The following is a 13,272-nucleotide window of genomic DNA, read 5'->3' as shown; positions in this document are numbered from 1 at the left end:
CAGGAAATAGTGATTTGCTTAATAGAGCATTGATATTTCATTGCTTAAAGAAGTGTTTGGCTACTGGTTCTGGTCCTATATATCCTTTTCTAGTGTCTTAGAAGGCAATTCTGAATACTATCCTATACCTGCTTCTACATGGGAATTGTCTTCATTAAATTTTATACTTGTTCTATGTTTATGTGCTTATAGACAATTGCATGTTTTGTTATTCCTGGGCTGGAAAGGAACTTGAGACTATTAGACATGAGAGAGGCACTTTCATAAAATCCAGTCTTAGAAATCTATGTTAAGTGCATTTTTAAGTAAATTTGAACAGAGTAAATATAAAAATCTCTTCTTGTTTGTACTGTGTTTTTTCATTTATAAGTGGAAAATTATTCTGTAGCATATTTTGTTGTTCTTTTCAAGATCTTACTGAAGTTTTCTTGTGAGAAAACTTAACCACAGTGCTCTTCAGTTTCTAATACTGTCACCTTAAGTTATTCCTATGTCTTTGTAAGGTACATTATGAGATCTGTGTTTTTTTCAGCTCCATCTTCTTTTTCTTCATTAGCCTTCCTATGAGATACAGATTTGTTCCATCTAAGCCAGTGAGACTGCAGGCTACTTTATCTGAGTCCTGAAATTCTGTCTGTTACTTCACTAAGCTTATTTTATATGATATTTTTTCTTTAATTGATAGAAATTAATAGATTTTATAGATTCTTTAGCTTAAAGAAGGATAAAAGTGAGGAGAAAAGTCACCAATGTCTAAGAGTTGTTTTAAAGTAATTGGGCACAGAGAATTTTAGTGTTTGGAAAAAGGGATGAGAACTGAACTGTAGGGAGAAACATGAGAGAAAAGTGGAGCACAGAGGTTGCTTGAAGAAGTTGTCACTTATGGTGTGTTTATTTGGCTTTTTCTTAAGGCATCCAATGACAGAATTAAAATTGATTGTCTAAATCCTCAAGAGGATTTCAACCCCATGTTCTGTGTTTATTTGCATCTGCTATGGATATGTGGATGTTGTCTTTTGGATTATTTATGGTCAAAGAAATCTGCTAGCTGGAAGAGCTAGAGATAACTTAATTCCTTATCAAGTGTTTTATTTCTTTCAACCTAGGTCTGAGAAGACAGTGTTTCACATAATTGTGCTGTTATGCTGCTCCGGGCAGTGACACAATGAAAAATTCCATATCCATCCTTAAGAGGGTCTTAGCAGACTTTCAGTGTCACATCCATAGAACCATGTCCATTTGGTGCCAAAGGGAGAGTAAAGATGGGAAGACACTTTTGCATATGACAACAATTTGTGATGTTTCAATACACGTGTTCATATCATATGCTCCCCTGCCATATTTGTCTGATTTAACTTTGTGTTTTGTGAACATTTCATACTCTTCAAAGGCATCTTTGAAAACTTAGATGCAGTATGTATGTGCATTCAAGGGTACTTTGATTTTCTGTGTTGTGTTTACAATTTTTTGAATGCATGTGTAGGAACTTTTTTCTGCTGTAAAGCTTTCCCATTACCTGTGACAAGTATGAGAGGAAGATCATTCCAAAATATTAGCAACAGTAAAAATAGTGCTTTGATACTGAGTTGTTAAAAAGTGAAGTTTCCTTATGTGTTACTGTTAGCCTGCTTCAAGAGTGTCTTTACTGGCTGAATGATTAAGTGCACATCCAAGATGTGCATTTCAAATGTGTAGTACCTAGTAGGGTTGAATAGTTCTACCCTAGGATTACTTTTAGTTTATGATAAATTGCTTACAAACATCACTTTACAGAAATTTCTAGGAAACACATGAGCTTTGTAATGTGTTGTCTTCTAATATAATGTTTAAACCCCTCTAGTAAATACAGCTACTTTCTTTCAATAAACAATCTTAAAACATTGTTTTATTTTAGCCTTGGGGAGGGGAGGGGTTGGACATAGACTTGTTGCTGAAATTGTGTGCTGTCATCATCCTCTCAAGAGTTATCTTAGGGATAACTGTGAGTGTGAGTGAGTGGGCATCCATGAGTTGTCACTGGCATCTGGAAGAGTGACTAAGAGCAGCTCTTGTGAAAAGCTTGCCATGTCATGCTGAACTTCTCATTGCCAGCATCTGTCTGTGCATAGAAACAATTTAAATGATGGAGTGTAGAGAGAAAAGAAGTAAGAAATGTCCTTTTTGTTGGTTTTTCTTTTATCAGATCTGATTAATTGCTGTTACTGGTGATAAGTAACAGTATTTTTTTTTTTTCTTCCAGAGTAAAGATGGGAAAACACCTTTGCACATGACAGCGATCCATGGTAGATTTTCAAGATCCCAAACCATCATTCAAAATGGTAAAAAGGGGGAGGGAGTATTTTTGTCATAAGCTTTCCATTTTGGATGTTTTCATCCTCTTGTATTGGTAACAACATGCTGAATTTTTTTCATGTCCAGTTATAGTGGTGGAGTCTGGCATATCTGTTTATAAAGTTTGATAAGTTACACTGATGAACTATTTCTTTTTAAGAACGCAGGAATATGTATATAGATTTGTTTTCCATAACCCAGGTTATTTTCCATAATCCAGTTTGTCCCATAAGGTTACATAATAAAATGCTTTTCTCTACCATTGAAATCTGTATAAGTTTTAAATCCAAACTACTCAGTCACTGGCAATTAATAATGTTACTTAAATGATCAACAGTCCTATCTTTCTAACAAAGTATCTGAATGCCTGCATATGCCCTTACTTAGTAATTACTCTTTATTATAGGAGCTGAAATAGACTGTGAAGATAAGAATGGAAATACCCCTTTGCACATAGCAGCTAGATATGGCCATGAGCTATTAATCAACACTCTGATCACGAGTGGTGCTGACACTGCAAAGTAGGTAACTTTACTGACATGAATGCAAGCTGACATAATTTACAAGTGTATTTATTAGGTTAACAGAACTAGTGCAATTTTTAATATCATCTTCAACTTGCAACAGGAAATGCTTTGTTTATTATGCTGTGTTGTACTTGTAAGTAGCTAGTCAGTATATCACAATTTGTACCAAAACAAAGAGAAATAGGGTTTTCTGTAATGTATTTGAAGTAAAAGCCCTGAAAGTTTTAATAGGCTGTTGCACTGATAATGCATGCTGATAGCTTGGAAGGAAGTGTTTAAGATGTGAAGTTAGCTCAGTATTCTAATTAGGTGGTTTGCTGAACCCACCATGCATGTGCACTTTGGCACACAATCATGTTTGTTTTATTTTAATTGTAATGAAACTGTGATACCTGATTATGGTGTATCTTAGGCGGGGTATACATGGGATGTTTCCTCTCCATTTGGCAGCATTAAGTGGATTTTCAGACTGCTGCAGAAAGCTCCTCTCATCAGGTAGGACACTCTTTTAAAGTCTTACAAGGTACTTTGCACTTCATTGTGTATTTCATAGAATAGCTTTTAATTAAGTCTTAATTTAGTGATGCATAGAAATCCTTATAGTTTACTAGTACCCTGGGGCCAATGCTTGTTTTTTAATGGACAGTCCGTAGTTAAAGTGAATGCAAACTTTTGCAGACATAAGTTTAAAAAAAAATCCAAAATTAAATAATATATTTATAATTTCTTTAATATTGTGTTTGTGCATTTTGAGTTGGCCATAGGGGTGGGATGACTGGTTTAGACCATAATGAAACTTCAAGGAGAAAGATTGATAGTGTTTTTTATTAGTTTATGGACCATCCAATTTCCATTCCATGATGTCTTTAGCTTAATACAGATCAGTCTATTCCCATCTATTCCGGTAGTGGGCACCTAATAGTTCTGAAGACTCTGTAGACTGCTCTCTTAAGAAACTGTTCATTGGTATTATGTTGTTAACCAAATGCAATGCAGACTGCACTTTTCTTTTGATGTTTGACTCCTCCCTGAAGATGTGCATGTTGGAAGGTCATTACCTCTCTTGTTGGCCAGAATCTTAGGTGAATTCTGAGCTCTTTGAACCAGTGCAGTTCTGAGAAGGTAGATTTATCCAAATGAAGCTTCTGGAACAGAAGAAGAATAAGAATAAACTAAATGGTTCTGTATTAATCTGAAGACACTTAATGTTTTTTTGAAAAAAGATAAGTGGAAAGGAGAGAACTGGGGAAAAGGAAGCATAAGAAGCTGCTTCCCCAGCTTTGTACTGTTAGATAGGGAAACCTGGGAGAAGAACTAGAGGAGTATAACTGAAGCTACCTACTGGAAAGGTTTTTTATTTACTGTCCTATCATGGGCATACTTGCAAGGATTCACTTCAGGAAAGAACTGTCCAAGAGTTGACAATATTTCAATTGGATGTGGTCAAAATGAGGGATACTGGCTCTTTCTCCTTCCTGCACGTGCTGTGGTGCTGGCTGTGCCCTTACTGGAGGTTCAGTATGACAAAGGAAATCATGTGGAGGACTTGCAAGTGATTTCTGTGGCTTTTACATGAATTGAGAAAACTTGGATGCAAATCTAGCCTGGAGCAGATAAGGAATTGAAGAGAATGTTCAGCCTTCAGGCTAGAAAGACTACATACTGCCAAAGACTTTTAGGATGTGCTCGTGGTGTGGGGATTGGTATATGCAGAGTATGTGTCCTTTTTGGGGTTGGGAGATGTCTCTTTTATGTAAAATAAAGATCTCTGATTTTTAAATTCATTTCTATTCATATGCAAACCTTAACAAAATGTCACCAATCTGCCTTGTCCCAGTACTGAATGACATTCAAGTAGTTAGTGATGGTAGACAAGCAACTTAGGGATGTGGAAAGGCATCAAAGGCTATTCTTCAAACCAAGCTAGTAAACTCTCCTAAATATATGCTATAGACCATTCCCTGTTGAAATGGGATAAAAGCATAGTGGTGCATACAAAACCTGTTTTAGGGGATATGGAGCAGGAAAACAGTCTTGAAATAATAGTATTTTTGAATAACATGTCTTATGTTGTTCGTTATCTACTGTTGTTGAACAGTTCTTAAAAAAAACCCAAAAACCAAAAAAACAGCATTCCCAGGTACCACAAATAGAGATTTAGTAAATAAGTTACACTACACAAGAGCAAAACTCTTGTCAGAGTGTACTAGTTTTCTCAAACCAAAAATGTAGCTTTGAAACCTGATTTAAATAGTAATCTTTCTGTCAAAATATATGGGTGGGTATGGAATTACACAGCTAGTGTTTGTGATCTTGGATTTGAAGTTCCATAGCTGAGCCTTCAAGGAAAGAGAAAACTCCAGTGTTCTGCAAAGAGCTCCTCTGTAATTAACTGCTATTTGCAGCCATCACTCCAACTCAATAAAATTCTTTCTTTGGGACTAAAGCATTAAACTCAAGGATAAAATTTAAGTAGCTCCTATATTTAGTAATACTGACATCCCCAAAAATTAATAATCTCTGCACAACAGTGATAAATTCTAGTGTATTCGTGAATTTTCATATGACCTGCATATATCTTATGTTCAATAGTGACTGGCACTGAAATATTTGCAGGTAAATAGAATGAGAAAGAGCACAGCCTCAGTGCAGCTACTTGTCTTTTAGCTTACCCCTTTCAGTTTTATTTAAATGCCTGTTTTTCAAAACATTGGAAATAGCAAGGACATGTTTCAAATGAAGAAAATTTTAATGCTTGAATGCTCTTTTGCAAATAGCTGTTAAGTTTGCTTAGCAAGCATTTCTCTTAACAGCAGATGACAGCAGTTTTGTGGAAGGTGATGTTACATAATGATTTTACAAAATATTTGCTTTGTAGGTTTTGACATTGACACACCAGATGACTTTGGCAGGACTTGTCTTCATGCAGCTGCAGCTGGAGGGTGTGTAAAAAAGCATTCATGCTTTCATATTCAGTATTTCTTTTTTCAATTGCTGATCATTCTTGTTCTTTTTTTCTATTATCTCCTCTCTGTTTTTCCTGCCCTCTCCCCTTGGAACTTATGTAAACATGAAATTAATTTCAAGATGGATTCTATCTGCAAACAAAAAATTAATTAACTGTTCAGCTCAATAAGTCATTGCTGGAGTACAGTGTCCAAGTGTCATCAGCCTTACATTAGATTTATATTTGGGGATGAACTGATTCTTTTTTTTTTTAATTCCCATGGATGATAATAAAATTTTTAGAATTTACAGCACTCTAAGATGGCATGCCCACCTCAGATCACTGTGGGACATGAGATAGAGAACAGCAACTTTGGGAAATTTGTTTTTACCAAAACCATAAATAAAAGGTCAGTCTAAATAAAATAAAAGCAATAATTAAATTCCAGAGTTTAGGTGGATGAAGTAGTCAGAGCTACTTGCTCATCACTTGAGTTGTGATCCATATTGATTATTGTTATTGTATTGTAGGTTTTCTATAGCAGCTACTCAAAATTGCCTGGAAGAATTGGGTAATAAATTTCGTGATACACTTTGTGGGACACAAGAACTCCATGATATTGCGATTTTCATTTTTCGGTTTGAATGTTGTTTAAGTAATACTGTTAAGTAATCATTCTAAGTCAAAAGTATTTCCTAGATACATCCTTGTTGCAAGTGATAGAAGTTAAAATGCTCTCTTCATATAAAAACCAAATAATTTGTGACACATTCCCTCACTCATCTTCAGTTTAGGAAAGTTACCAAAAATAGTGTTTAAACAATAAACAATATAGTATATCTCTTATAATGATCATATTTTTATTGAAAATTGATTACACTAAAAAGCAAAATATGTATGTTTCAACTTACATTTGGCCTTAAAAAATAGGCAGTAAATCTTGCCTCTGTGCTGGAATCCTTGTGGGAAAAGCATGTGACATACAGGTGTTATTATTTATTTGTTTATAAGAATTGAATTATTTATTGAATTAGGTTCATGTTTATGTGCTTTATGCATGCCAATTGGTATCAATTAAATTTATATATGTGGGTTTGAAATAATTTATATTCCTTATTGGTTTGATCCATAAATTATGGAATCTATTTTACATACAGAAATGTATATATCAAAAATTCCACATTATAGTTCAGTTCCATTAACCTAACATATGAGATGTTCATGTGTAGTAGTTCTGATATTTGTAGAGGCCAATATTAATGAAATAAAATTTGCAATCACAAGTAATAGTGTATTAATTTAATAGGAATTTGGAGTGCCTAAATCTTCTCCTAAATACTGGTGCAGACTTCAACAAAAAGGACAGATTTGGAAGGTAAGACATTCCAGATTTGTACAATGGAAAGGGCTGTTAAAAGTATTGCAAAGTCTGGGTTCCAGTTTAAATGTGTTTTTTTGTGATATGATGTCTCTAATAAAACTATGTTTCAGCATATGTTCTCAAAAGTCACAAACATATTTTGTAGTCCTCTTTGTTAGGTAGGTGTTTAGTCTTGTTTTTAAAGACTGAATTTCACATTCAACTGTAATTTTTGTGAACCTTCTTTCCTTATTACATGGATCTAATATGTTTAAATTGCTCTCATCCAAGGACATTACTAATGTTTTCCAAATACTGTATTAGTCATATCTATACATCTGTGGCTATTTCTAAGCTCTTTTATTAATATACCCAGTATTTTATTATAACTGCTTCACCTTTTTCATTTCACAATATCGATCCCTTTCTGCTTCCCCGTTTGAGCTCTGAACTCTTTGGAATGACATTAATTTCTATTTTTAGTATATGATTATTTAAGTTAAGATGACAGGATCTGTACTCATGTAAAATCTCATGTCACATCATGGAAATTATGATTTTCTGGGATGTGAAGAGCAGGAGTAGGACTTAAAGAAAATGTTATGGAGCCAAACTTGTATTTTGCTTTAAATTCCACTTCCATTATTTCCTGAGAAAGGATCTGTCACAACTTTTGTCATCGAAAGTTGGGTTTCCTTTTGGGTTGGATTTTGGTTTAACATTCATCTTATATAGAGGAATTTTTTCAGGAGATGGAAAATATTAGTTTAAAATGGGAAGAAATGGGAAAAAGACATTTTAAGGGAGAGGAAAGAGGCTGTCTCCTCCAAATCAAGATATTTATAGCTGCAGTCTCTTTAAAAATAGAAAATAAAATTCTGAGTCATATTGGTCTTTTTAAAATTTTAGTTAAACTGGCATATTTAGAGAATTGTTTATGTATTTGAAGTTGGGATAAGGTTTCTCTGAGATTATACATCAGTACTAATATTTCATGGTTTTGATACAAGAAGACAAGATATATTTAACAGTGCCTCTGCTACGTCAGTATAGATAAAAATAAATAGTAACATTTTCCTCTCTTAGGCAAAATTGTGCTTTTTTATTAAAAATGTCTGTTTGTGCAATTGTTGTATTTTATTTGTGCTATATTTAGTTGTTGTGCAGTTTTTGATTTGTCCATATTTTTCCATGTGGCTTAAAATTACTTAACAGAAAATGGTATTTCTAATGTAAACTGGATTTCCCTCTCTAAGTTTACACAAGAAAATTCAAATAAAGCTTCATTTAATATGAAGTTTGTGCATATTTTGGCTGGCAAATAAATCCACTATATATAGTTCAGCATTGTTAAGTGGTCCCTAGAAAGTGGCCCTATTCTTTAGTACTATGATGATGTATTCTTCACCACAAATACTTACTTACATATGTAAGGAGGATTTAAGTTTCACTTTATTTTGCTTTTTCTGTCTCTATAATATTATTTTGCTGTTATTTACCATTGTACTTTTTATTTAAATGTGTACTAAAGAACTCCACTCCATTATGCTGCTGCCAATTGTAATTATCAGTGCCTGTTTGCCCTTGTGGGATCTGGAGCTAGTGTGAATGACCTTGATGAGAGGGGTTGTACACCTCTGCACTATGCAGCTGCATCAGACACAGATGGGAAGTAAGTGGCATGCTTTGTACTAAAGCCTTTCTCATTAGGAACATCTGAGCTGTGAATTTCATGTGTGTTCTGCCTTCAGATTTGCCAAATGCATTTCTTGTATTTTTAAAGATCAAACTTGACAGAGGTCTGTGCATTGTATATAAAAGACTTGATGTAACAGATATTTCAGAGGAAAAAAATGAACAGCAGGAAAATGAATTGTAAGAATTTTATGTCCTATAATGCAGATGTCCTAAATCAGGAATTAATTGGGAATAGAGTTCTTAATCCTATCTGCTGTGTAGTGGTTGAATAAATATCCTTTGTGGGGGTTATTAAGTTGGTTGTGAGCAGTAATTTTCCCTTAAAATCAAATTCTGATGAAGGATGGATATTAACTTGATATTTCAATATAAGATGCTTTGTCTATTTGATGTTTGAGTAAATCACAGCTGTAATGCCAAACATGACTATCTGTCGATAGTGTAATTTTTTATTATATAGTTACACTTGTATTAATGAAATGCATCCAGAATCTTTCATAAATCCACGATCTCTTGCATGTGTTTATTTTCCAATGGTTATATTTGATATATATATTAATGACTTAAATGCTTATATACAAAGTGTATATAGGTAGCACCAAAGTGATGATGACTTAAGCTGCAGACATTGGATATATTGAGGAGACAAGAAGAGCATCACTTCTTGTGCACACACTCACATATGCAGGTCATGGTGTGCAGCAGCACATTCCACATGCACACAGTGACACCTTCCCTGGAGAAGTGCTGCTTCGTGCCAAATCACCTTTTTTTTAATACAGCACCTTTTAAAGGGTGAGATAGCAATAAGAATGAGGTGGTGTATAACTTAGATTGGGTTTTGAAGGCTAAATAAAGAGTACTTTTATGGCCATTTAACTTATATTTGAACAACGTGCCTTTTTTATGTAAAGCCAGATTTCAAAATTAAATTGTCTGCTGCTCTTTAGAAATAATATCAATTCTTGCTGGAGCTTGCTGAGATAATTTTACTTTAATTGCCCTCTTACAAGTTGAGCTAGGATTAATTTTAGCTTCACAGTTGCTCTGAAAACCTCCAGACTATAATGGTTCTTCAGATGACATCGTTTTGCCATCTGTCTTACAAAAGGCACGAGCAGGAGTGATGATGACAATGCTGCAGAGTTTTGGGAGGTAACTCAAAGCATCATCTCTGGAGCCCATGGGCTGCTGCCCTTCTCATTAACATTTGGGTCTCTGGAAGACAGGCTGCAAAGCAGAATGGCCTGAGGGGAAGCTTTTTATATTGATGCCCCAAGATGAGTAATAACAGCTGGAAAACCAATACTGCTCAGCTCATTCAGAACAGGAATGAAGTTAAAAATGATTACTGGAGTCAGAATATAAAGCCTGGGAAAAACATGTCAGGAAACCATCTACATAAAATTCCAAAAATATTTATGCAGTTTTATGGTCTTTGTTCAGACATCTTTAAAGACAGATTGTAGAGACACGGATGTTTTTGTTGAAAATTATTTTCCGGTTTATTCCTGTTTGAAAGTACTTCTTTGTATCTTTAACAAATGCTTTCATCTGGAATAAACACCATTAAGCCCCATTTTACCAAGACTAGAGAGAAAAGCATGATTTCATAATTTTCTCTTTAGAGGAGAAAAAGAATGTTGCTTCTATTTATGCTTTTCTAATGGAAAATAAATAAAATAAATAAAGAATAAATATATGAGAAAGAAATTTCATTTACCTGGGCTTTCAGAAAGTTTGATTAATATCCTCTTTAAGAGACCTGTTGAGGACAGTTAGTTGTATGAAAGATGCAGGAGTAATCTCTCTCTTGGATGCAAAAAAAGCATCGAAAATAATTATCTGGTTTGCACTGGAAAGATTGGGTACTTGAGGATTTGTAGCAGACTTGGCTCCATGCAGTGTATTTAGTGTATTGTAGAAATTTAGGTAGCCAAAGCCAGTAACATGTAACATTTATTAATCACCCATGAATGGTAACGCAAAATTACTGATGCAAATTAAAAACAAAGTTAGATGATTGGACAAATGAAATGTAAGAACTGTAATTCTTACTTAATGAGAAAAACTGATTTCTCTTTGGGTTTTCATAAATCTCATCTCATTTTAATTCAAACAAAAACATGCAAGCACAGTTGTCATTAATGAAGTCTAGGCATTTATTATTTACTGGACAAATAAAACCTGATTTGATTGGTTCAAAACATAGATATGCTTTACAAGTAGCTTTTTATTAGCTATACTGAACTAGTTTTAAAGTTGCATCTTATGTTACATGTGTTATTCTTTAAAACTCAAGAAATTTTACTTTTCTCACTACATACCAAGTCCTTGTTTATGCTGGGCAAAAAATTATGCAAGTGAGAATGCACCTCTGATAAGGAAATATTTAGTGATCCCAGAGAAAAGAAGGGATGATGACCTGATGTACACTTCAGAATAACGAATAGCTTCACCAGCAAGTTCAAGGTCATAATAATGACTTTGGAAAATGTTGCTAAAATTACAGTCATCATAAAAGTATGAAACATCAGGGTTATTGCTTGCAATCATTAGTGTGCACACATGGAGTCTCTTAAAAACAGAAAACTAGGGAGAGGGTGAGCTGACTTGAATCCCCCATTTCCCATCCTCCCAACTGAGTGTGGATGAAACTGGGCTGATCATATTCTGCCCTATAAATTTGTCTAGTGAAAGTAAGGAATGGTGAGAAATATATATATGACAACAACTGAGTATTTACTGTATAAACAAATTTTAAAAGTTGTGTCTGGTAGTGCATATGTGTGTGTGTGTGTTATTCTTGTATGCTACCATGGGGATCTGCTTCTCTTCTTTGGATATAACATACAGAGAAGAAGGGATTAATGCAGAAAAGCATACAAAATAGCAATCATTGATATTAGCAAAGGTAACTGCAGTTGTGTTAGCTGGAGGAAAATAGCCATGAAATACTAGTTTTAACCAAGTCAGATAACTCAGAAGATGCAGGATGTCTGCAGAGAAGGATTATTTCAAATTTTGAAGTTTTGTTATTGACCTTTATGCTTGATGTAATGAGGTAGCTTTCTCTAGTCCTAGCCAATATTGTACATTAAATCAGTGTCCCTGTGTGCTGTATTCTATTTTCCAGTTGAATTGGAACAATTTATCACTTAGCATTAAGTTGAAATTCAGCATTTAGATACATGGTTGCATATGTCAATTTGAATAGGTGCCTGGAATACTTGCTAAGAAATGATGCCAACCCTGGGATCCGAGACAAGCAAGGATACAATGCAGTTCATTACTCAGCTGCCTATGGTCATCGCTTGTGTCTTGAATTGGTAAGAGAACATATCCTGGGTGAAAGGTGTCACTGCTGCTCTCACAGGGTGTGCTGCAGAGGCCAGGGGATTCCTCCACCTTGGCTGTCAGCTGGGTCAATACTGGATTTTCAGTATTTTTTTATAATTTTATAATTATAAAAAATAATTATGAAATAAAATTATAATTTTCAGCCTCAGTGCAGATAAATTTAAGCATTTGGTATTCCTAAAATAGAAGCAAGGTGAGGAGCTAGGATGCTAGATACTGGCTTAAAAAGATGAAAAATTCTCAGATGACAAGACAGCTAGTTGAAGATGTGGGATATTAGGTGTTTTTTGTGTCTTAATTTAAAATACACTACTTTTTTTTTTTTTTTTTTTGCTGGTGGCTGAAATAAAACAACCACAAGTTATCCCACTGAGAACTTTTAAGAAATTTCATGAATGTCATTTGAAAGGAGCAAATTAAAAGGTGGGGAAAACCTGTAAAGAAAGGATGCCTTATAAAATAGTTCATGCAGTTACAGTAACTAGTGGCCACAGAATAGAATTTCAGATAATAAAGCCATAGTTAGTTTTTTATTGCTCCCTTTGCAAAAATATGTGTGTTATTTGATATGCTGTCTTTTACAACTTTAGTATTTTTATTAAAATTGCTCTTTTATATTGAAATGTATTCAAACATGAATTTTGGATGTTTTTAATTACAGATTGCAAGTGAAACGCCTCTAGATGTTGTAAGTCTATTATTTCTCACTTTTTAAGTACTACTATAGAGCAAAAGGGAACATGTAGTTTTAATAATACTGCTTATTTTTTAGACTTATTCAGCCGTTTCTTCAATGCATGAATGTATTGAAGAAATACATTCAACTATAGTTTAGATTTCATTTCAACTATAGTTTAGATTAAATTGGATTTTACAATTTTAAAATGGGAAATTGTTTTTAAGCCAAAATACTTTGAATGCTTTAATTCTACTAATGTACCTAATTAAATATACTCTTGAAGAAGACCCAGAAGTAAAACTTCAGAACACATCTCAAAGTCACAAATAGAAATGTATATACATAGATATTTTAATGCTATAATGCTTTT

The 13,272-nt window shown here is 34.0% G+C and overlaps 1 protein-coding gene across 4 annotated transcripts in view; it reads left to right on the top strand.

The window, feature by feature from the left end:
* ANKRD28 (ankyrin repeat domain 28) overlaps positions 1–13,272 on the top strand; it is a 120,170-nt gene that overhangs the window by 90,369 nt on the left and 16,529 nt on the right. For all 4 annotated transcript variants that reach the window (XR_004981758.2, XM_036400088.1, XM_036400079.2 and 1 more), the window contains exons 9-16: positions 2,240–2,318; positions 2,738–2,852; positions 3,271–3,353; positions 5,737–5,800; positions 7,112–7,180; positions 8,697–8,837; positions 12,081–12,192; positions 12,885–12,911. Coding sequence is in view for 3 of the 4 variants with exons in the window: in XM_036400088.1 (XP_036255981.1) it covers positions 2,240–2,318; positions 2,738–2,852; positions 3,271–3,353; positions 5,737–5,800; positions 7,112–7,180; positions 8,697–8,837; positions 12,081–12,192; positions 12,885–12,911 (690 nt within the window). In the remaining variant the exon portion in view is untranslated. The remainder of the gene's footprint in view (positions 1–2,239; positions 2,319–2,737; positions 2,853–3,270; positions 3,354–5,736; positions 5,801–7,111; positions 7,181–8,696; positions 8,838–12,080; positions 12,193–12,884; positions 12,912–13,272) is intronic.

Source organism: Molothrus ater, chromosome 1 (genome assembly GCF_012460135.2).
Source record: "Molothrus ater isolate BHLD 08-10-18 breed brown headed cowbird chromosome 1, BPBGC_Mater_1.1, whole genome shotgun sequence".
NCBI lineage: Eukaryota > Metazoa > Chordata > Aves > Passeriformes > Icteridae > Molothrus > Molothrus ater.
Note: the sequence above shows the minus strand (reverse complement) of the source record. Positions and strands in the feature narration are given on the sequence as shown.